The sequence below is a fragment of the Ctenopharyngodon idella genome, chromosome 1, assembly GCF_019924925.1.
Source record: "Ctenopharyngodon idella isolate HZGC_01 chromosome 1, HZGC01, whole genome shotgun sequence".
Taxonomy (NCBI): domain Eukaryota; kingdom Metazoa; phylum Chordata; class Actinopteri; order Cypriniformes; family Xenocyprididae; genus Ctenopharyngodon; species Ctenopharyngodon idella.
In genome coordinates, this window is record NC_067220.1 from 3,979,685 (window position 1) to 4,000,815 (window position 21,131).

Genomic DNA, 21,131 nt, shown 5'->3' on the forward strand with positions numbered 1-21,131 from the left:
TAAAAACCTAAAATGTGTTTGTGTCAGTGACTCAAAATAGTCAAGTCTGTTATTGTGAGTTCCTTTCAGTATTTTGATATTCAGAGTCTGTTAACTCATTTAGGGAGTTCAGTTTATAAATGTGGGTTCTTTTTGTGTAATTTAATATAATTAGTAATTTTTATCTGAAAATGAATAGAAATGGTATTTGATAGTTTGGGCTCTGTTGTTAATTTTAACTTTTAAGGTTATACTGAAGTACCATCTCCAGACAGTTGTGTAGTTTACAGCATTAGTTGAGAGTTTTTACCTTAAGAAAATCTGACATTGAAGTCTTTACACATAAATCAATACTGAATCTAATCAACTCAATTTAAGAAACAGATTGAAATCTCATCACATGATGTATTACGGTTTCCCTTATGCTAGTTGTGCTTATGCTAGCACACACGAGATATTGAATAAAATAAGAGACAAAAGCATTTGTGAAATTTTTTATTGATCATCATATCCAATTATTTCTCTTTTTGCCTTTGTGATCTGTAACTAAACAGGAAAAGTTTTACAAACTCATGAATAGCCAACAGATGAGATTTATTTTCCAGCAGTATGGCGTGTCTCATTGTAGAATCAGTGCAGCAGGAAGTAGGAGAGCAGAGAACAGGAAGCTGTGGGTGACGCTCTTAGCACCGTTATAGGTCATTCTCTGGGTGTCACTCTTAGCACCCTTATACATGATGGAGCTGTGGGTGGCGCTCTTATCGCCGTTATACGGGGTTCTCTGGGTGACGCTCTTTGCACTGTGATACATGAAGCTCTGGATGAAGCTCTGGGTGACGCTCTGGTTGAGACTCTTATCACCGTCATATATGAAGCCCTGGGTGACGGCCTGTGTGTCGCTCTTATCACCGTTACATAGGTTCCCCTCACAACATGAGAGGTCCTGAATAAAAGAGCACTTTAGGAGACCACAAATAGATTTAGTGATACAGCCTTTTAAAAGCATTGACAGGCCTCTTTGTGTCACTGGTGAAAAGAAAGAAAACAAAGCTTTAGTCTGAGTTGGCCATTGGTATATGTGAAATGTGTCAAAAGTTTATTAAGTTTAATAATAAGTCCTATTAATGCTCAAAAGGGGCACAAATAATGACTTTAATCTCTTCCAGATTGTCACCTGTCGCTGTAATGCAGCTGTCTTCACTCCCGGAACAGCTCACTGTGTTTGAGCAGCTCTGTCCATCACAATAATAACACGTCCTTCCATTGGGAGTGTTCAGTCTGGGATCTACCGGAGCAAAACCAGTATTCCTTTATGTTTTTCTAATCAAATAACACTCCTTCAGCTGCTCCCTATCAATTCTTGACAGGAATCATGTCCCACCCTACATTTGTTTTTCTTGACAGTAAAATGAGTGTTGACTGTATTTGCACAATACCTGGAGCATCTCTGGCGTTACAGAAGTCGGTGTCGCAGCAGGAATAAGCCGTCTTTGATATGCCGTAGTTAATGGAACCATTCTGACATTCATCAATACATTCTTTTTTCTTAATTTTCAAACTAGTTCCACCTAAAAACATGAATGATACCGGAGAGACTAGTTAAACTGCACAGCGTTTTGATGGGAAATGTATTTATAAATATAAATAGAAAGAAGCAGCGAAAAGTCTGTCTGATAAAGTATCATCTCAGCTGCAAAATTTAGAATTTTTCTAATTTCAACCAAATTTTTAATACAAATTGTATTGTTACTGAAAAAACTAATTAAATAGCAGAATATTCTGTGATTGAATTTGATCATTTCCACCAGAGAATCAGCAGCAGTTCTGTGGTGATTATTTATCTCAGTTTCAGCAGCAGTAAATCATGGCAGCAGCTCCATCAGTCAACTATAACAGTGAATTTCAATCCATCACATTGGACTCACCGATGTCCATTAAGATTGTTGAACTCATGCACTTGGAAAATCCAGTGGGACAAATCGCCAGTGTGTCCACGCAGTAATTCAAACCCGTGCACTCGTAACAGAAGTGAGCGTGCTGTGATGATCCGTGTTTGTGCTCAGGGTCACTACAAGCACTGCTCGTCTTTGTACCCGCAGCGACCAGAATAAACAGAAGAACAACTGAGATTTGCAGATCCATCTTTGAGCAGGAGCTGAAAGAAATAACGTGTCTGTTTCAGCGCCTGTTTTATAGCTGATCAGAAGGGGTGGGTCTTCATGACCCGTTTTACAGGAAGATGGTAACGTAATAAAACAAGTGGTTTATGAAATAGGAACTTAAGCTTATTAACTGACAAGTAAATTATGCAAACTTAATAAGGAAATCAATCTTTCTATTTGTAAGGGATGTAGGTGTACTAAAGCCAACCTGTTAAGAGTTGATAAAAAAAAAAAGTGTAGAATTGGTCATTTTCAATTAACGCTTTAACCACAAACTGTCAACGTTTTTAGCCAGTAAAATCAAATTCATTTATGCTTTAGAATTGAACACACAAGCTTTCATCTGGTGAACTGCAGCAGCATCAAACTACAAAAATACAGGAAACTGATATAGGTCAAGGCTGTTTATTTCAACAAGGTATAGAAGACTTGACAAAAGAGATTTAACTGTAAGTTTAGCCTACAGTACGCAAACCTTTGGACCAGACACACTTCCGTTCAAGATGCAACCTACATCAGGTAGTGATGATGGAAAGTTATTGAGAAATCAGGCCAAGATTAGTTTCCATTCTCTTTTCTCATTTTAACCTCAAACCGTCACTTCTGTACAAGATACACTCCATGATCCATAATAAGTCCCGTTATCCTCTCACATCAAAATCCACTCATGTATTAGTTTAAAACTGTTTTCGATCGTAGAAAGTGCTTGATCTCTGCATATTTCACTCCCGATTCATGAGAGACGGCCTTCTGAATAGAGAACACAGAATTGACTTCATATGTCAGTTGATGGACTGGAGTGGTGTGGATTATTGTGATGTTTTTATCAGGCGTTTGGACTCATTCTGACGGCACTCGTTCACTGCTGAGCAAGTGATGTAATGATGAATTTCTCCAAATCTGTTCTGATGAAGAAACAAACTCATCTACATCTTGATAGCCTGAGGGTGAGTAACCATTCCCCCAAACAGTGAATCAATTTTCTGTTTGTTAATCGTAAGCTCTTAATTATTTTATAAGATCTCCTGTATTTTGCATTTAGTACAGTTTGAGGTATATATAAGTTCATATTTTGGGAATGTTTGTGTTTTTACTTTGTATTTTATGCGTGATAATATGTCTGCAACATTTTTAACGCATTACATCTTAGACCGTAAATAAACCTTTTGTCATTGCACTTGATTTTGCAATGCATTGTGACAAAGGGGATTAAGCAAATGTTGTGGTGTTGTTTTTGTCGATGTGGTGTGGTAGTTTTGTTTCTAGTTAGTTTTTTTTTTTTTTCGGGAAAAACCAAACACATTTGAAAGATGTGTTATCTGTTATAAACTCTTTTATTTATTCATTTTAGATGAGAGCTTTCATACTCAAAAAAGCTTTAGCAGTGCAGACGGTGTGAATGTGGTCTGGATGTGCCGTGTGTTTCAGTGGTTGTGTGGGTACGAGTGAGTCGGAGAAACACACAGGATGTTTCTTGTAAGTCTCTTCAGCATATGTCAAAAATTGTAAATGCAACAGTTGTTCCAACATTTAAGGTTATCTTGTTATCCAGTTTGAAAATGAGCACCCAAAAGTTTTCTAAAGCAATGTACATTAGATAAATGACGCAGAATTTATTTGCACATTAAATTACAGATGCATATATAACAAAGATACATAAATTAGCTTGTATGTGTGTAAGGGTTATGTTTAGTTTCAGTTTGTTTTAGTTTTTGTTCCCTGTTCTGTTGATCATTCACTGTGTATATAAGACCTTAGTTTTCCAGTTCTGTGTTCGTTGTCTATGTTGAAGTGTAGTTTCCTTATTTCTTCTGCATAATCTCCTGAGGCCATTTTCACAAAACTTCTTAAGGCTAAAAGTAGCTCCTAACTTGCAGATTTAGGAGAAACTCTTAAAAATAATGGGCATGTCAGTCCTAAATTTAGGACTCCTAAAAGAGTATTTCACAAAGCATTTTAGTGCTAAATCTGTGAAACGCTAGGAGTAGTCAAGAGGACTCTTGAGGCACTACGAAAAAATCACAAGCAATCCTAAAATGGTTGTTGCCATCAATCCGCCACGGCAATCCACCCAAAGACACTGAACACCATTGAGGCAACAGCGATAGAGCCTTGGGTGCTGAGCTTCATAAATGCAATAAATAATTTGATTTATAGATCTGCGATGACATAACATAAAGGTTCATTTATGTACAGGCAATATGTATTGAATGATGGAGAATAAAACATTGCAGTCAAGTTGAAAATAATATCCCATCGTCTGCGCCGATAGCCTTGTGGGCAGCTCGCGTGACCCGAGTTCAGTTCCGGCTTGTGGACCGTTCCCCCTTTCTCTCCCCACTTCACTTCCTGTCTACTCACAGTCCTATCATAATAAAAAGGCAAAAACGACAAAAAGAAAACGCTCACTGGAAGAAGACATTATCCAGCATTGCTCGAGAGCTACAGCAAACTACGGCAACTCAAAAAGCTCAAAATGCACAGCACTTTTTTCCTTGTGGTGGTTCTAAATGGTAGAATTTTGAATGAAATTGGAAACTAATAGTAATCATTTAAGTAGTATTTTGTGTGCTTTATTAGGCAATTTTACAATAAACAATCTGTTTTGATATTTCAATACACTTTTAATTGACCCTTCACCGGGAGTTTGATTGACAGGCGATCTAACCAATCATAATGCCGAATCCGCTGTTATGTCTGCCAGAGCAGTCAGGGGAGTTGAACGTCGGTGGACATGAACCTGAGAAATGGTGTGTACTGACGTCTTTCCGCAGTTGAAACAACATTCCTTCTCATGTTCATTCGTGTTTATTTGATGATATAAATGAACTAGTGGGAAGAGATGATCGGTTCACGAGCCACTTGAGCTGAGGCGCTACAGCAATCTGTCACGACACATTAAAGAGCCTCAAAATGGTATTTATTGTTTAAATTTATTTAAAAATTTGAAATTTGAGACTGTATTTTTCACTGCGTGAGAACATGATGTGTGGCGTGAGAGATCGGCATGGCTTGTCGTAGCAACAGAAAATAAAGAGGGCGGGTCTTTGCGAACGGTCAATTACAATAACAACTAACTGAAAAAAAATATTGCTAAAAATAGAACTGAGACTTGACTTGGACCGCAGGGACTTGTGAACACGTCTGGTAGTACGTCTTACATCCTCGCAGCAGCGTATCGCCGTACGGATTGGCAGTAGCAGGTTCCTGTGTTTGCTCTGCAGCAGCGTGGCAGATCTACTCCGCCAAGACCAAACACATTAACTTCGTCATATCCATTACCATGCTAACAATCTTCCAAAAGTTGTCATGATAGAAATATGGATGGATTTGTGCGTGTGTGAGAGGATGCACGTTTTGACAAGCAGATCTGATCATGCAGTAACGTGAGTGGTCTTGTGAAATGAGGAGGCAAAGTCCCTCTGTGGGTTTGGGGTTTTTGTTCTTTTCATGCTGTCTACTGAATACATTTTCCATTTGATGTTTACAGTTTCTAGGTTAAAGGCATAAATGGAACAACATTTACCCCAGTGGTTCTCAACTGGTTTTGCCATGGGACCAACATTTTCCCATGGTCATTAAGCCACGACCTGATAATTTCAAGCCATTAGAAGTTATTTAAATTCAGTTAAGCTCACGGAAGTCAATAGAAACGCTACTCCCGCCGAACCTTTAACTGTTCAGTCGAGTCAGCGTCTGTCACAGACATGTGTGATTTCTCATGAAACATTATATCTGTCAGGTCATGTGTGGTTTGTGTGTGTGTGTGTGTGATGAGAAGAGGTCAGTGTTGTGCGGTCCAATACTGGAGCAGCCCCCTCATGTGAATTAACTTTGTTTATTTGGCATTTAATCAGTGTGGTTATAGATGATGGTAACTGAGGGCCCACTTGTGCTTTCAGGGGCACACTTTAACATTTATCTTAAAGGGACAGTTCACCTAAACATGAAAATTCTGTCCTCATTTACACACCCTCATGTCCTTCCAAATATGACTTTCTTCTTTTGAACATAAAAGATATTTTGAGGATGTCTCAATGTTTTTATTAAAAACAATTAAATACAAAGCAAAAGATGGCGGACTTCAGACACATCTCAGAATAGCTCCAAAGATAACAGACATATTGTCCTCTTGTAATCCTCTTGCATAGTAATAATTTATATTAAAAATTCTTGCACTTACTATAAATTCTTTGCCTAGCCTATAGTTGATGAAAAAGAGGTTATTTATTATCTATAATGTGTTAATCAGGTGTGTTGACTGTTGCGGCTCATCATCTTTTTCAGTTTTTTCACAGCGTGTTTTAAATTGCTGTCAAGTTAAAAGTTCAACTTCTAAAAACACAACTCGACACCCTGCGCTCTTTTCCGTTTTGTTGACATCTCTAAAAGCACAAACGCGATCGTTCATCTTGGGAACACAAATGAAGATCTTTATAATGAAATCTGAGAGATTTCTGTCCCTCCATTTACAGTCTCTGATGCTTCAAAACGTTTATAAAGACATGGTCAAATAAATCCACATGAATCGAGCGGTTTAGTCTGAATTTTCTGAAGAGACTCGATCACTTTTTAAGACGAACAGATTGAATTTATGCTTTTTTCCATATCTAAACCTTGATCAGCGAACGTAAGCAGAAGCGTGATGCGCGAGATCAAACCTGACTGGTTCTTGAGCTTCTGTTTATCATGTTTGAGTCACTGATCAGTGTTTATGTGTCAATGAAATCTGTTTTCAGCAGGACAGACTCTCTCCACATCTGCACTCTTCAGTCATGTTTATTCTGAACAGTATTAACACATTAAAATCTGCTCACAGGTGTGATAAAAACATTGGTCTCAATCACTTCAGCCAATCACAGGCGAGCTGGGCGGAGTCACAGCAGCTGCTCACGTCTGTTTGATGTGAATGAAGCAGAGGCCGGGATGATCGACGCCGCCGCTGTGAACACACACACACACACACACAACATAAGTCACACTGACACACACACTCAAACACGACTCTCTCGGGGAGTGTGTGTGTGTGTGACGTACCTCCTGTCTCCAGGCAGGATCACGACGCTCAGGCAGTTCCTCTCCAGCGCTCGAAACACTTTTCCCACTCTCCTGTCCAGTTTCTTCATCTGACGCTCCAGCAGCGGCTCCTGTAGGTCACATGACAGCTGGAGACATTTCATCTCATTACTAGGAGAAACAACTAAGGCGTTTCTGTTCGATTGACAGCTGTCACTCACATCACACTCCTCTCTCTGCTCTGCCGTCTCTGGGCTGGTTTCTGTAGTAACGGGGTGTGTGTGCGTCCATGAGGTCATGTGGGGCGGAGTCAGAGCCTGACAGACTGACAACTTCCTGCTGCCGATCTGGAGGGTGACGCCCACTGCGGCCTGAGCACTGTCAGCACACTCGAACTCTACAACACACACACACACGGATGATTCTCATTACTGTATTTAATCAACATCATTTACATATTAATGAAGCTCTGTTGGATTCATACGCACCGATGAAGGCGTGTCTGCTGCGCTTCCCAGCATGCTCCTTGGCGCAGGTGACCTGCTGAATGGGGCCGAACTGTCTGAAGGTCTGGAGCAGGTCATCATGGCAATGCGGATTAGTGGACAGATTACACACGTAGATCATGTGACTGTTGAGACGGTCGTTCTGACGCTCAGAGAGACGCTCGTCCAGATCCAGACAGAGCTCGTGTACGGGCCGCCGCACCTGATATCATTAAAAACCTCGTCAGGGAACTAGTGTTTGTGCTACGACTGCTCACACCAACAACTAGAACTACAGCCACAACTATAACGATAATTATAATGAAAACTATAGCTATAGCTATAACTATAACAATAAAAATAACTGCAACAATAACTATAAAACTGATAACAACAGTGTGTGTGTGTGTGTGTGTGTGAGAAACCTTGATGGTGCAGTCGTTGATCTGGTGTCCATTCAGATGATCTAGAGCCAGCTGAGCTCCTTCAAGATGCTCAAACACGACCTCCGCATGAACCTACGGACACACAGAGACTGAAAAACTGTGTGTGTGAGAGAGTGTGTGTGTGTGAGTGTGTGTGTTGTACCCCGTGTGTGTGGTGCAGCAGTCGTACGGTCCGCAGGCGTCCGCAGCGCTTCAGTAGTTTGTGTACGTGTCTCTCTGTGCCATCAGCGGGCAGCGGGCCGACATACAACACACACATCTGCCTCAGACGCTCACACACCTGAAACACACACACACACACGTCAGCGTCATACCATCATATGTGTGTGTGTGTGTGTGTGTGTGTGTGTGTACCTGCTGCAGGTGCCGCTGTCGTCCCGTCGCTGTCGTTTGATTCAGTGTGTTGCTGAATGACGAGAACCGAAGGACACTGAGTGAATACGACTGAACCAGCCGTCTGAACACACACACCACCTACACACACACACACACACAGACACAGACACAGACAGTGAGATACAGGTGTGTGGGAACCAAAAGAAATGAACTAGTTCAATAGAACATATCAAAAAGTGTGTGTGTGTGTGTGTGTCGCACACACCTCTCTGTCACTGAAGCACTGCTGTCTCCGGCACTGCTGATTGGACACAGAGCCGCTCGTCTCCGCTGCACCGCCCAGGAACAATGCTGATTGGCCAGATCCGTAGAGGGCGTGGCCGAAGCTGAGAGAGCTGTGATTGGACAGAGAGACCGTCAGAGAGGAATGTCTTCAGTGTGTCACGTGTCAGAAATAGAGACGAGTACCTGAGCTGATGATCGGACAAGATCACGTGATCATTGATCTCAGGAAAATCCCACAATTCATTGTGATGATCCTCAAGCACCTGAGAGAGAACGAACATCAGCGCTTCAGCAGCCATCAGTGATCTGACAACTGAATCATTCACACCATCATTGGCTCGACTGATTCAGTGAGAAGGACCCATTCAAAACAACTGATTTAAATATGAACCAATTCAATAGAACATATTGAAAAGAATCGATTCAAAAGAATGATTCACTGATAAATCAGACTTAAAAAAATGAATCATTCAGACCAACATTTTTAACCAGTTTGACTGATTCATTAAGAATTGATTCAAAATTATTCACTCAAATCAGATTTTATTTTTATAAATCAGTAATTCAGATTTACAATAGAATCATTCAAACCATAATTTCTGAACCACTTCGAATGATTTGTTGTGAAGAACTGATTCAAAAGCACCTGTTCAAAACAATGATTCACTCAAATCAGATTTTTTTCTCAAATCACTGATTCAGACCATGATTTTTGAGTCAGTTTGCCTGATTAATCAGAAGGAAATGAATCAAAAGAATCTATTCACTCATATCACACTAGACGAGCAGCTTCACAAAACTTTTCCAGGCCTGTTCATCACAGTTTCAGAGATCCATGACGGTTTGACCCTGTTTTGCATCAGTATGTGAGCTTCTCCTCACCTCTCTGGGTCCCTTCCTGATGAAGTACTGAGCCAGATGAAGAGCGGCCAGCGCGTCCTCACAGGGGTCGTGACCTTTGCGGTCCTCCGACTGGATCTCCCGGCTGCCGAGCACACACACACACACACACACACACACTGAATCTGAAGCTCAGCTGAACATGTGAGCGTGACGAGCTTGTGTTCAGACTCACTTCAGAATCACTTGAGCCAGACGCTTGAGTTTGAACCTGCCGCCGAACTCCTGACGGTACAGCAGAGACGTGTCGATGACGTGAGGGTGGATCATCTGCACAAACACACACAGCTTCACTTCGTACCCAACATATTTCTGTTCAGTCACGCAGAATAAGTTTTAGATGAGAGTGAAGTACGTGTAAGACTCGCAGGTCTCCGTCCAGAGAGTGTCCGACCAGCACAGCGTCACGCGGCAGCAGCTGAAGGAGTTTACGCTGAACGTCTGCGAGACACGTGGAGACGGGCTCCAGGATCGAGCGAGTGATTCCAGAAAACCTGCAGCACACACACACACACACACACACACACACACACTGAAGGCCCTGATACACTTCTAGAGGAACTGTTGTGTGTTTATTTTGGTATGAGAGGAAAGTGTGTGTGTGTGTGTGTGTGTGTGTGTACCTGGTGCAGTAGTTGATGATGGGGTTTGGCGGTTTGACGAGCTCATTCAGCACACAGTGTCCAGCTTCGTCCACCAGCGCCACACGCGTGACCTCTAACCCCTCACTCGTCAGGCACTGAAACACAAACACACGTTCAGACCGCCACGGCCAATCACAGCGCAGAACACAGCCGAGCGCAGACACGCACCATCTCACAGTCCAGGCCGAACAGAGGACTGCCGTCCGTCACGCGCCCGTCGCTCTCGGTGCACACGAACCCCTCACAGCCCCGCCCACCTGCACGGCATCATGGGACAGAAGTGAGCCAGTGAGTGTGTGTCAGTCGTACGTCTCACATGTATGTGTGTGTGTGTGTCTCACCCTTCACAGGGAAGTTGTGTTTGATCATCTCCTCTTTGGTCAGCAGGAAGCTGCTCAGCCCGGCGGCGCTCGAACCGAAGCGGCGAATCACGGGATGCCACATCAGCGAGGCTGCAGGACACACAGCAGGTCATGTGACAGCGATCATCAGCGACCGACGGCTCAGAGAGGAACCAGCGACTCACCTGGCAGCGGCATGCGTGTTTCTACTGTGACCTTACTGCTGAGGAGGTCAGAGGTCAGCGGGTCACATGACGAGGGCGCCAGAGTCCATCTCTGAGAAACACAAACACATCCACACGTGATTGATCACGTGACTCTCATCAAACCTGTGTGTGTGTGTGTGTGTGTGTGTGTGTGTGTGTGTGTGTGACTCACTGAGCTGTATTTGTTGCGGAGGTGTCTGAACTGACTGAAGTATCTGTAGAAGTGACTCTGCGTCAGTCCGTCCAGAATCATCACGTTCACGCGGGACAGACGCGCATCATCACTGACGCTGAACCAGCTGAACACACAAACACACACTGTCACCTGTCAATCAGACCGTGTGTGTGTGTGTGTGTGTGTGTGTGTGTGTACCTGGGCTTCTTCACTCTGTTACAGCGCTTGAGAGTGACATACTGGATCAGATCACACACGTCCTTCACCGTCAGCACATCCTGATCACACACACACACACACACACACACTGAATGACCCAGAAACACAACACACTGCCTATATGAACTCGCACTGAGGCTACAAAGGTGTTAATAGGTTAATGAACATTAATGACCAGTGTTGGGTAAAGTTACTTTTAAAAGTAATGCGTTACTTTACTAGTTACTTTTAAAAGTAATCTGATTACATAACTCAAGTTACTTCAGCATGAATGCGTGAATCTGAAGTCACCTGCTGTAGTTTGAGTCTCTTCTGACAGCAGTCTGAGATCACACTGTCCTCAGCTTTCCTCTTACAGCACGAGGATGATGATGATGATGATGATGAAGGTGATTCCATCTGTTGATCCGCCGGTGTTTCGATCTTCATGATATATACTCTTCTTCAGCTCATCTTCCTTAAAAAACAGTCTGGTTAACATGTAACCATATCAGTGGATAACTAAAACACACAGTGTTTAATTTAAAGCGTCATGACGTCAGTATGCTGTAAATACAGCGATATAATGATGTAAATACATGAAGGAAAGCAGCACGTGTGTTGACTGATCTACAGCTCTGAAATCGATTAGGATTCACTGATCTGTGTGCGATTACTTCCGCTTTCGGCCAATCACAGACTCCACTGTCAAACACGTGACGCGGACGACACCGGAAGCGCAGCACAACAACGGAAATGGCCGCAGTGTGCGGGTAATTCAAAACTGCGCGAGTGTTTTCTGCGTTTTTGTTTGTGAGGGTTTATTGTAATCATGTTTTGGATGTTTAGCGTTTATTGAGTCATTCAGAAGATGTTTGTGTGAAGTTCAGCAGCGACATGTCAACAAAGAGTCTGGCGAAGTAAGAAACAAACATCTGATGTTACAAACAAACACTACACTCAATATCATACTATATAAACACTACACACTCACATTCAATATGTTATATATTTCGCCATTCTACAGAACTGGTTCAAAGTCAGAGTTGGAGTTTTCCACAAATTTTGTATGTATGCAAATTAATAATATCCCAGGTACACATTTCTAGTAATTGTACAGTTAATTCTCATATTGTATTTTCAGAAAGTTTTGGAATATTTTTCCTCTCCCAAATTTGTCACTACCGAAACACAATAATAAATAATTTAATAAGAAGGGTCACATTGACCTATTAAGATTTTGTTTACATCTACCTTGTAAATATAGTTTTTGCTATTTTTTAAAAAAAGTTTTCACAGGTAAATCAATAACAATTTTAACAATATTTCAAGTGTAATTTATGAGATTTGTTGTATTTTGAATCCAATCTTTTTTTTGGAAAAGTCATAAAGTTTATCAAACTGATTTCAAAGTGAAGGATTCATTAGTTTGAATATACATTGAACCAAACACTATAATAACATCTTACTTGATCATTTAATTTACTTTATTTCTGACTAAACATCCCATGTTTCAGTAGTGACCACATCACATTACACAATTTAACTCACATACTAAAACATATTAAAATACTAATGATTTGCATAACTGTACTAAATTGTTTATTTCCTCCAAATAAAGGATTATGTGTTTTCTTTTGTCACTACCAAAACAATGATGTCACTACCGATACAGTCATGTCCGAAACATGTGGGTAGTGATAATCGGCATGTTTCGGTAGTGACGATTTTAGACACTTTTGAGCCGCTCAAAGATGCTAATCAGCACATGGTTAGCTAGCACAGCTCTGAACAGTTGTACACACATAAAAACTAAATTTTATGGAATAACACCCAAAAAAGTTTGCTTAATTGCAGAAAGAGGTGTTTGTTAGTGACGTTCCTTAAAGTTCCACACAGATTCTCAGACGTTTGAACACATTTAACTCAGAATGATGGACTCTATCTACTGTGAAAGAGAGGCTATGAGAGGGAGGGACAGGAATATTTCCTGATCAGAAATGTAGAAGTGTGTTAAAATCAGTCTCAGACAATGACTCAAACACACACTGTTTCGGTAGTGACATTAACATGAGGGACACATTTTTTAAAATAAAGTTTCATGATTTAAAAATTAAATATAAAATAAATATATTTCTAAAAACAACAATGGACAAAACCGCAAAAATTATTTCAATATCATTTTCACAAGTGTAAATTTAGGGGTTAGGGTTCGGGACAGACACCTCCCGACTGAAAGAACCCAATAAATGATGATTTTAAATATATTAATCTGATATTTTAAATATTATTGTGGGATTCAATAGATAATAGAAGGATCTTAGTAAACATCTCAAATTTGAATACTTAAATGATTTTTAAATGTGTTTTTGGTTGTGGGACAGCAGTTTACACCAGTTCTGTAGAATGGCCCATATAAGCACTATACACTGATGTTAAATGTGTGTGTGTGTGTGTGTGTGTGTGTGTGTTGTCGTCAGAGAGCTGGGTCTGATCCGGAGGCGCAGTCAGTCGTCTGGAGCTCATCAGCGTCCGTCTGTCCGCAGTAAGAGTCTCTGGTCAGTGAGTTTGTTCATGTGTGTAATAGTAGTCATGGTTGAGTGTGGTGTCGGTGTTTCTCAGAGCAGCGCTTCTCGTTCCTGATCATCATTGACTTTGAGTCCACGTGCTGGAGAGAGAAGAACAGCTTCGGCCAGGAGATCAGTGAGTCCTGACTCTTCTTCATGTCTCCTCCTCCTGTGTTTCTGTGGCTCTGAGCGTGTGGTTTTGCTCCTCAGTCGAGTTTCCAGCCGTCCTGCTGAACGTGTCGAACGGAGAGGTCGAGTCCGAGTTCCACACGTTCGTCCAGCCGCAGGAGCATCCGGTGTTATCAGACTTCTGCACGGAGCTCACGGGCATCACACAGGTCATCAGTCGCTCTGATTCATACGCCTTCAGTGGTGTGTGTGTGTGTGTGTGTGTGTGTCACTGATCATGTGTCCTTCGTGTGATTGGCTGACAGGATCAGGTGGACTCCGCCCCTCCCCTACACATCTGCCTGTCCAGATTTGTGCGCTGGCTGCTCCGCCTCCAGCAGGAGAGGGGCGTGGTCTTCGAGACAGACAGCACAGGCTCCGCCCCCTCCGGACACCCCTGTGCTTTTGTCACATGGTCAGGTGAGAAAGACTCACAGCTCGGCTCCTCATCTGTGTTGTGTAGGTTCATCAGTAACGTGTGTGTGTTGATATAGACTGGGATTTGGGTGTGTGTTTGCTGTACGAGTGTAAACGGAAGCAGCTGACCGTTCCTGAAGCTCTGAAGAGCTGGATCGACCTACGAGCCACATACAGGGTAACACACACACACACACACACACACGCACAGCTCTCTGGCACAGGCTAGTAATCATTCAGGTTTGGTTCATGGTTTTACTCAACTGTTGATTGAATTAAATCAGAAGAATACCGCGGTAATGCGTCTAGTGTTTACTGTTCTGTCAGCTCTTCTATAACAGGAAGCCCAAAGGTCTGAGAGGAGCTCTGCTGGACCTCGGCATCCAGTTCACAGGAAGAGAGCACTCAGGTACTCACACACTCTCACACACATACACACTCTCTCTCACACACACACACACACACACACACTGATGTATGTTGTTTGCGTTCAGGTCTGGTGGACGCGAGGAACACGGCTCTGCTGGCGTGGCGGATGGTGACTGACGGCTGTTTACTGACCATCACCAAATCTCTACGGCCGGTGAGTTCTGTCTGCGCGCCCGCACACCTGCACAGGTGACTCCACCCCCTGCATGACATCACAGCCAATCAGGAGCCAGCGCTGAGGTTTATTAAAGCATCTCTCTGTCTCTCAGGCGCTGGTGAAGTCCAGACCTCCACTCAGAAACACCTCCTGTGCGCGTCGCTCTGCAGCGAGTGAACGTGACGAACCGCAGGTGAGTGTGTGTCGAGCGCTTGTGACGCCGCGCACCGTCCTCTCCAGCACAGTCACACCGCTGGGAGACCTGCTGGAGACCAGCAACACCGCGCTGGCCGGGCTCTCAGACACGACCTACGACCCCGAGACTCCAGACGCCTGCTGGAGGGACGGAGTCCTGCTGACCGAGGAGGAGGAGCCTGGCTCCTATGATGACGTTCCTCTGGGGGCGGAGCCTGATGAGAACCAACCCAACAAAACCACATCAAACCAGCACAAACCCACCAGCTGCTCTGTTTCTACAGGTGTCTTTAAAATGCCCAAGCCACCCCCACGCACAGACCCGTACGGACCCCTCTCGCGCTTCTTAGGACGCAGCACCGCCCCCTTCAGCATTTACAAAGACCTGCCCATCAGTGTGCCCCGCCCCCATCTCTCAAAAGACCCGCCCATCAGTGTGCCCCGCCCCCATCTCTCCAAAGACCCTCCCGTCAGCGTGCCCCGCCTCCCTCTCTCCAAAGACCCGCCCATCAGTGTGCCCCGCCCCCATCTCTCCAAAGACCTGCCCATCAGTGTGCCCCGCCCCCATCTCTCCAAAGACCCGCCCATCAGTGTGCCCCGCCCCCATCTCTCCAAAGACCCACCCATCAGCGTGCCCCGCCTCCCTTTCTTCAAAGACCCGCCCATCAGTGTGCCCCGCCCCCCTCTCTCCTGCGCTGTCGGTCACTCGTCAAAGAGGACGGCCCCTCTGTGCGGCTGCGGCCGCAGGGCCCGGCGTCTGACGGTGGGTAACGGCGGGCCCAACCACGGCCGGGTGTTTTACTGCTGCCCCGTCAGACGGCAGAGCTGCGGCGGCCCACAGAAGGGCTGCGACTTCTTCCAGTGGGAGTCTGGATTAATGCAGTCCAGAGCTCAAAACCAGCTGAGAACACCACAGACCTGCAGCTCCAGAGCCCTCCGATGACCCGCAACACCGTCACTGCATCACTTCTTTTATGATTTTAACAAACCTGTAAAATAATTAATTTATAATAAATCACTTTGAATAAATCAAGTTATTTTAGAAACATTGTAAAGTTGCAGAAACGTCTATTCATTCTCCAGCATGTGTGTGTAGTGATGATGTCCAGCCTGTATTCAAGATCAGACTCTCTCTTTGAATGAAATTCACTGCACAGAAATATAATTTTACTGTATATTACATAAATAAAAGAGCAGTGCTATTTTAAATGTGACTTAAAATGTTTTAACACTTTACATAAAGTCTATAATTCATTAAAAATGATTATTAATTATGCCTTGTAATGCACCTTATAAAGCACTGTATATAACTATACACAGTTATAATACATTATAATCTTATCTATTAATTGTCACAACTTTAGAAGGTACAGTGCATTAAAACGCATATAAAACAGGTTGTTTATCATGTAATAAGGAATTTGCACATATTATAATACTTTGATTACATAATTAATATAATACATTATATATAAGGCTTCAAGTGTTGACCAAAACCTTTTATTTATACAGATTTCATTATATATTTTTCATGAAAGAAAATACGTGTGATGCACATTAGGGTCTTTTAACATATAATTTGCTACAGCGTCAAACGCGTTTCGTAATTAAATGTCCCATTCGTGGCCCTGTACGACGCGTGCTGTGGAGAGCTTGAGGCGCGACCGACACAAACACACGCGTGTCCGGAGCGCGTTCATATCCCCAGAGTTTCTTCATCACATCTTATTTATCTAAAGGAGCAGCAGAGAGTTTGTTTGATAACGCGCAGTCATGTCTGATACGCGCAAGAGGAGCAGGAAGCGCTTCGCCGGGCACGCGCACAAGAAACAGAAGGGCTCCCGACAGCTGGAGGTGGGCGCGCAGGGGGTGCTCATCACCTGTAACATGAACGAGCGCAAGTGCACAAGTGAAGCCTTCAGCCTCCTCAACGAGTACGCGGACGCGCTCTACGGCCCTGAGCAGGTGAGCAGCATGATGTCAGAGATGTGTTACTGAAGTCTAGTGCACTATAGAGATGTTACTGTAGTGTAGTGCACTATAGAGATGTGTTACTGTAGTGTAGTGCACTATAGAGATGTGTTACTGAAGTCTAGTGCACTATAGAGATGTGTTACTGTAGTGTAGTGCACTATAGAGATGTGTTACTGTAGTGTAGTGCACTATAGAGATGTGTTACTGTAGTGTAGTGCACTATAGAGATGTGTTACTGTAGTGTAGTGCACTATAGAGATGTGTTACTGTAGTGTAGTGCACTATAGAGATGTTACTGTAGTGTAGTGCACTATAGAGATGTGTTACTGTAGTGTAGTGCACTATAGAGATGTGTTACTGTAGTGTAGTGCGCTATAGAGATGTTACTGTAGTGTAGTGCACTATAGAGATGTGTTACTGTAGCGTAGTGCACTATAGAGATGTGTTACTGTAGTCTAGTGCGCTATAGAGATGTGTTACTGTAGTGTAGTGCACTATAGAGATGTTACTGTAGTGTAGTGCACTATAGAGATGTGTTACTGTAGTGTAGTGCACTATAGAGATGTGTTACTGAAGTCTAGTGCACTATAGAGATGTTACTGAAGTCTAGTGCACTATAGAGATGTGTTACTGTAGTGTAGTGCACTATAGAGATGTGTTACTCTAGTGTAGTGCACTATAGAGATGTGTTACTGTAGTGTAGTGCACTATAGAGATGTGTTACTGTAGTGTAGTGCACTATAGAGATGTGTTACTGTAGCGTAGTGCACTATAGAGATGTGTTACTGTAGCGTAGTGCACTATAGAGATGTGTTACTGTAGCGTAGTGCACTATAGAGATGTGTTACTGTAGCGTAGTGCACTATAGAGATGTGTTACTGAAGTCTAGTGCACTATAGAGATGTGTTACTGAAGTCTAGTGCACTATAGAGATGTGTTACTGAAGTCTAGTGCACTATAGAGATGTGTTACTGAAGTCTAGTGCACTATAGAGATGTTACTGTAGTGTAGTGCACTATAGAGATGTGTTACTGTAGTGTAGTGCACTATAGAGATGTGTTACTGAAGTCTAGTGCACTATAGAGAGGTTACTGTAGTGTAGTGCACTATAGAGATGTGTTACTGAAGTCTAGTGCACTATAGAGAGGTTACTGTAGTGTAGTGCACTATAGAGATGTGTTACTGTAGTGTAGTGCACTATAGAGAGGTTACTGTAGTGTAGTGCACTATAGAGGTGTTACTGAAGTCTAGTGCACTATAGAGATGTGTTACTGTAGTGTAGTGCACTATAGAGATGTGTTACTGTAGTGTAGTGCACTATAGAGATGTGTTACTCTAGTGTAGTGCACTATAGAGATGTGTTACTCTAGTGTAGTGCACTATAGAGATGTGTTACTCTAGTGTAGTGCACTATAGAGATGTGTTACTCTAGTGTAGTGCACTATAGAGATGTGTTACTCTAGTGTAGTGCACTATAGAGATGTGTTACTGAAGTCTAGTGCACTATAGAGATGTTACTGTAGTGTAGTGCACTATAGAGATGTGTTACTGAAGTCTAGTGCACTATAGAGATGTGTTACTGAAGTCTAGTGCACTATAGAGATGTGTTACTGTAGTGTAGTGCACTATAGAGATGTGTTACTGAAGTCTAGTGCACTATAGAGATGTTACTGTAGTGTAGTGCACTATAGAGATGTGTTACTGTAGTGTAGTGCACTATAGAGATGTTACTGTAGTGTAGTGCACTATAGAGATGTGTTACTGTAGTGTAGTGCACTATAGAGATGTGTTACTGTAGTGTAGTGCACTATAGAGATGTGTTACTGAAGTCTAGTGCACTATAGAGATGTTACTGTAGTGTAGTGCACTATAGAGATGTGTTACTGAAGTCTAGTGCACTATAGAGATGTTACTGTAGTGTAGTGCACTATAGAGATGTGTTACTGTAGTGTAGTGCACTATAGAGATGTGTTACTGAAGTCTAGTGCACTATAGAGATGTTACTGTAGTGTAGTGCACTATAGAGATGTGTTACTGTAGTGTAGTGCACTATAGAGATGTGTTACTGAAGTCTAGTGCACTATAGAGATGTGTTACTGAAGTCTAGTGCACTATAGAGATGTTACTGTAGTGTAGTGCACTATAGAGATGTGTTACTGTAGTGTAGTGCACTATAGAGATGTGTTACTGAAGTCTAGTGCACTATAGAGATGTGTTACTGTAGCGTAGTGCACTATAGAGATGTGTTACTGTAGTGTAGTGCACTATAGAGATGTGTTACTCTAGTGTAGTGCACTATAGAGATGTGTTACTCTAGTGTAGTGCTCTATAGAGATGTGTTACTGTAGTGTAGTGCACTATAGAGATGTTACTGAAGTCTAGTGCACTATAGAGATGTGTTACTCTAGTGTAGTGCTCTATAGAGATGTGTTACTGTAGTGTAGTGCACTATAGAGATGTGTTACTCTAGTGTAGTGCACTATAGAGATGTGTTACTGTAGTGTAGTGCACTATAGAGATGTGTTACTGAAGTCTAGTGCACTATAGAGATGTGTTACTGTAGTGTAGTGCACTATAGAGATGTTACTGTTTTCTAGTGCACTACAGAGTGTCACTGTATTTGTCACAGCCCACAGACAGCCTCAGTGAGGATGAGGAGGCTGATGAAGACGCAGAGGCTGCTCTGAAGAAGGAAGTGTCTCAGATACAGTCGTCCATGAAGACGCATCAGCAGAGGTTCACAGCGGTCGACAGCGGAGCCAATAACGTGGTGTTCATTCGCACGCATGGAGTCGGTGAGAGAATCTGATCAGAGCATCACATGACCTGCACCTGAACCAGTGATAACACTCTCTCTCTCTTGTTCTCAGACCCAGAGAAGCTGGTTCATCACATCCTGTCGGACCTACATCAGACGAAGAAGAGGAAGTCGCGCGTGATCCTGCGCATGCTGCCGGTCAGCGGCACGTGTCGAGCGTTTCTAGAGGACATGGAGACGTTTCTGAGCGAGTATCTGGAGCGCTGGTTCAAAGCGCCGCTGCGGGCCACCTACCAGATCTGCTTCAAAGCCCGAAACAGCAGCCACAGCAAGAGAGACGACATCATCAAAGCCGTCGCTGGTACACTTCATCATCATCATCATCATCATCACACAGATTCCACACAGTGTTTCAATGAATCAGTGTTTTTGATCTCTTGAAGGAGTGATTCAATTACAAATACATTTTTTTAACAGTCACTTGTCGCCACCTACTGGTGTAACAGTGTAATTACAATCTTCATTTGAAGCGTCAAGTTACTTTCAAAAGCCGGTTTGCTCTATTTTGATCGCTACCATAGACATCAGTGTTTATATCTATAAACTTTCATCCCAGTGCCTCTGTGATCATCTCAGACGAGCGTTTCCGTTCACTGTTTGTCTTGTCTTGGCTTTCAGGTTTGGTGGGTAAGATGAACCCGCTGAATAAGGTGGATCTGACCAACCCTGAGCTGAGCATCATCATAGAGATCATCAAGAGCATCTGCTGCGTCAGCGTCGTCACCGACTACACGCTCTTCCGCAAGTACAACCTGCAGGAAGTGGCGAAAGAGCCCACCAATCAGAGCACAGGCCCACAGGAAGCAGCCAATCAGACGCAGGGGCACGAGTGTGGAGAGAGAGCAGAGGGCGACGACGTTTCCGCCGGCAATGGGAGGAAGGAGGCGGAGCTTGAGTGAACTGTGGCTGCGCAGACGCGGCGTTTTTAAAACCATTTTTACGCTGTTTGTGTTCAGGCTTTTGTTTTTTAAGCAGTGTTTCAGTGTCAGCAGGTTCCACACTGTAATTTTGGTTTTTACTTCTGTTTGTTGGTGATGTTTGTATGGTACTCTCTGAGTTATTTTGGACACGTTTTTCTCTGAAAATACGACGAGGTATGGAAATGAAATAAACAACTGAAGTCACATGCGTTTTATCTGTATTAATGTCTGTTTTTAATTGTTAAGCCAATTTATATCTCAGGTGAGAGTGTCTGTGGAATATGAAGTAATGGATAACTAACAACATTTCATT

General features: G+C 43.0%; 3 protein-coding genes and 1 long non-coding RNA gene across 6 annotated transcripts; 2 read left to right on the top strand and 2 right to left on the bottom strand.

Moving 5' to 3' along the window:
• Nucleotides 1–458: 458 nt before the first annotated feature.
• Nucleotides 459–2,166, bottom strand: LOC127518391 (uncharacterized). The gene is made up of 4 exons (XR_007931547.1): nt 1,905–2,166; nt 1,416–1,547; nt 1,154–1,264; nt 459–1,005 (listed from the first exon to the last, which is right to left on the bottom strand). It is a non-coding gene; the product is annotated as an uncharacterized LOC127518391 (long non-coding RNA).
• Nucleotides 2,167–6,902: 4,736 nt separating this feature from the next.
• Nucleotides 6,903–11,815, bottom strand: LOC127518032 (RNA exonuclease 5-like). 3 transcript variants are annotated; one of them, XM_051904335.1, is made up of 19 exons: nt 11,486–11,815; nt 11,174–11,253; nt 10,973–11,099; nt 10,780–10,870; nt 10,595–10,705; nt 10,422–10,510; nt 10,233–10,348; nt 9,965–10,103; nt 9,785–9,879; nt 9,592–9,694; nt 8,893–8,972; nt 8,690–8,819; nt 8,443–8,562; nt 8,231–8,368; nt 8,068–8,160; nt 7,646–7,865; nt 7,379–7,554; nt 7,179–7,288; nt 6,903–7,083 (listed from the first exon to the last, which is right to left on the bottom strand). In XM_051904335.1, the coding sequence occupies exons 1-19, from the start codon at nt 11,621–11,623 to the stop codon at nt 7,032–7,034; spliced, it is 2,208 nt and encodes a 735-aa protein (XP_051760295.1). In that variant the 5' UTR covers nt 11,624–11,815; the 3' UTR covers nt 6,903–7,031. The 3 variants fall into 3 exon arrangements, with proteins under 3 accessions (XP_051760295.1, XP_051760287.1, XP_051760279.1); XM_051904327.1 differs by having other exon boundaries at nt 7,179–7,306; XM_051904319.1 differs by having other exon boundaries at nt 7,179–7,554.
• An 88-nt stretch (nt 11,816–11,903) lies between these two features.
• Nucleotides 11,904–16,161, top strand: eri2 (ERI1 exoribonuclease family member 2). The gene is made up of 9 exons (XM_051904995.1): nt 11,904–12,093; nt 13,654–13,718; nt 13,796–13,876; nt 13,951–14,078; nt 14,175–14,328; nt 14,403–14,503; nt 14,653–14,734; nt 14,820–14,908; nt 15,024–16,161. Exons 1-9 carry the CDS (start codon nt 12,071–12,073, stop codon nt 16,047–16,049), a joined length of 1,749 nt encoding a protein of 582 aa, XP_051760955.1. The 5' UTR covers nt 11,904–12,070; the 3' UTR covers nt 16,050–16,161.
• Nucleotides 16,162–16,715: 554 nt separating this feature from the next.
• thumpd1 (THUMP domain containing 1) lies at nt 16,716–21,022 on the top strand. The gene is made up of 4 exons (XM_051904629.1): nt 16,716–17,071; nt 19,710–19,875; nt 19,951–20,199; nt 20,517–21,022. The coding sequence occupies exons 1-4, from the start codon at nt 16,880–16,882 to the stop codon at nt 20,795–20,797; spliced, it is 888 nt and encodes a 295-aa protein (XP_051760589.1). The 5' UTR covers nt 16,716–16,879; the 3' UTR covers nt 20,798–21,022.
• The last annotated feature ends 109 nt before the right edge of the window (nt 21,023–21,131 follow it).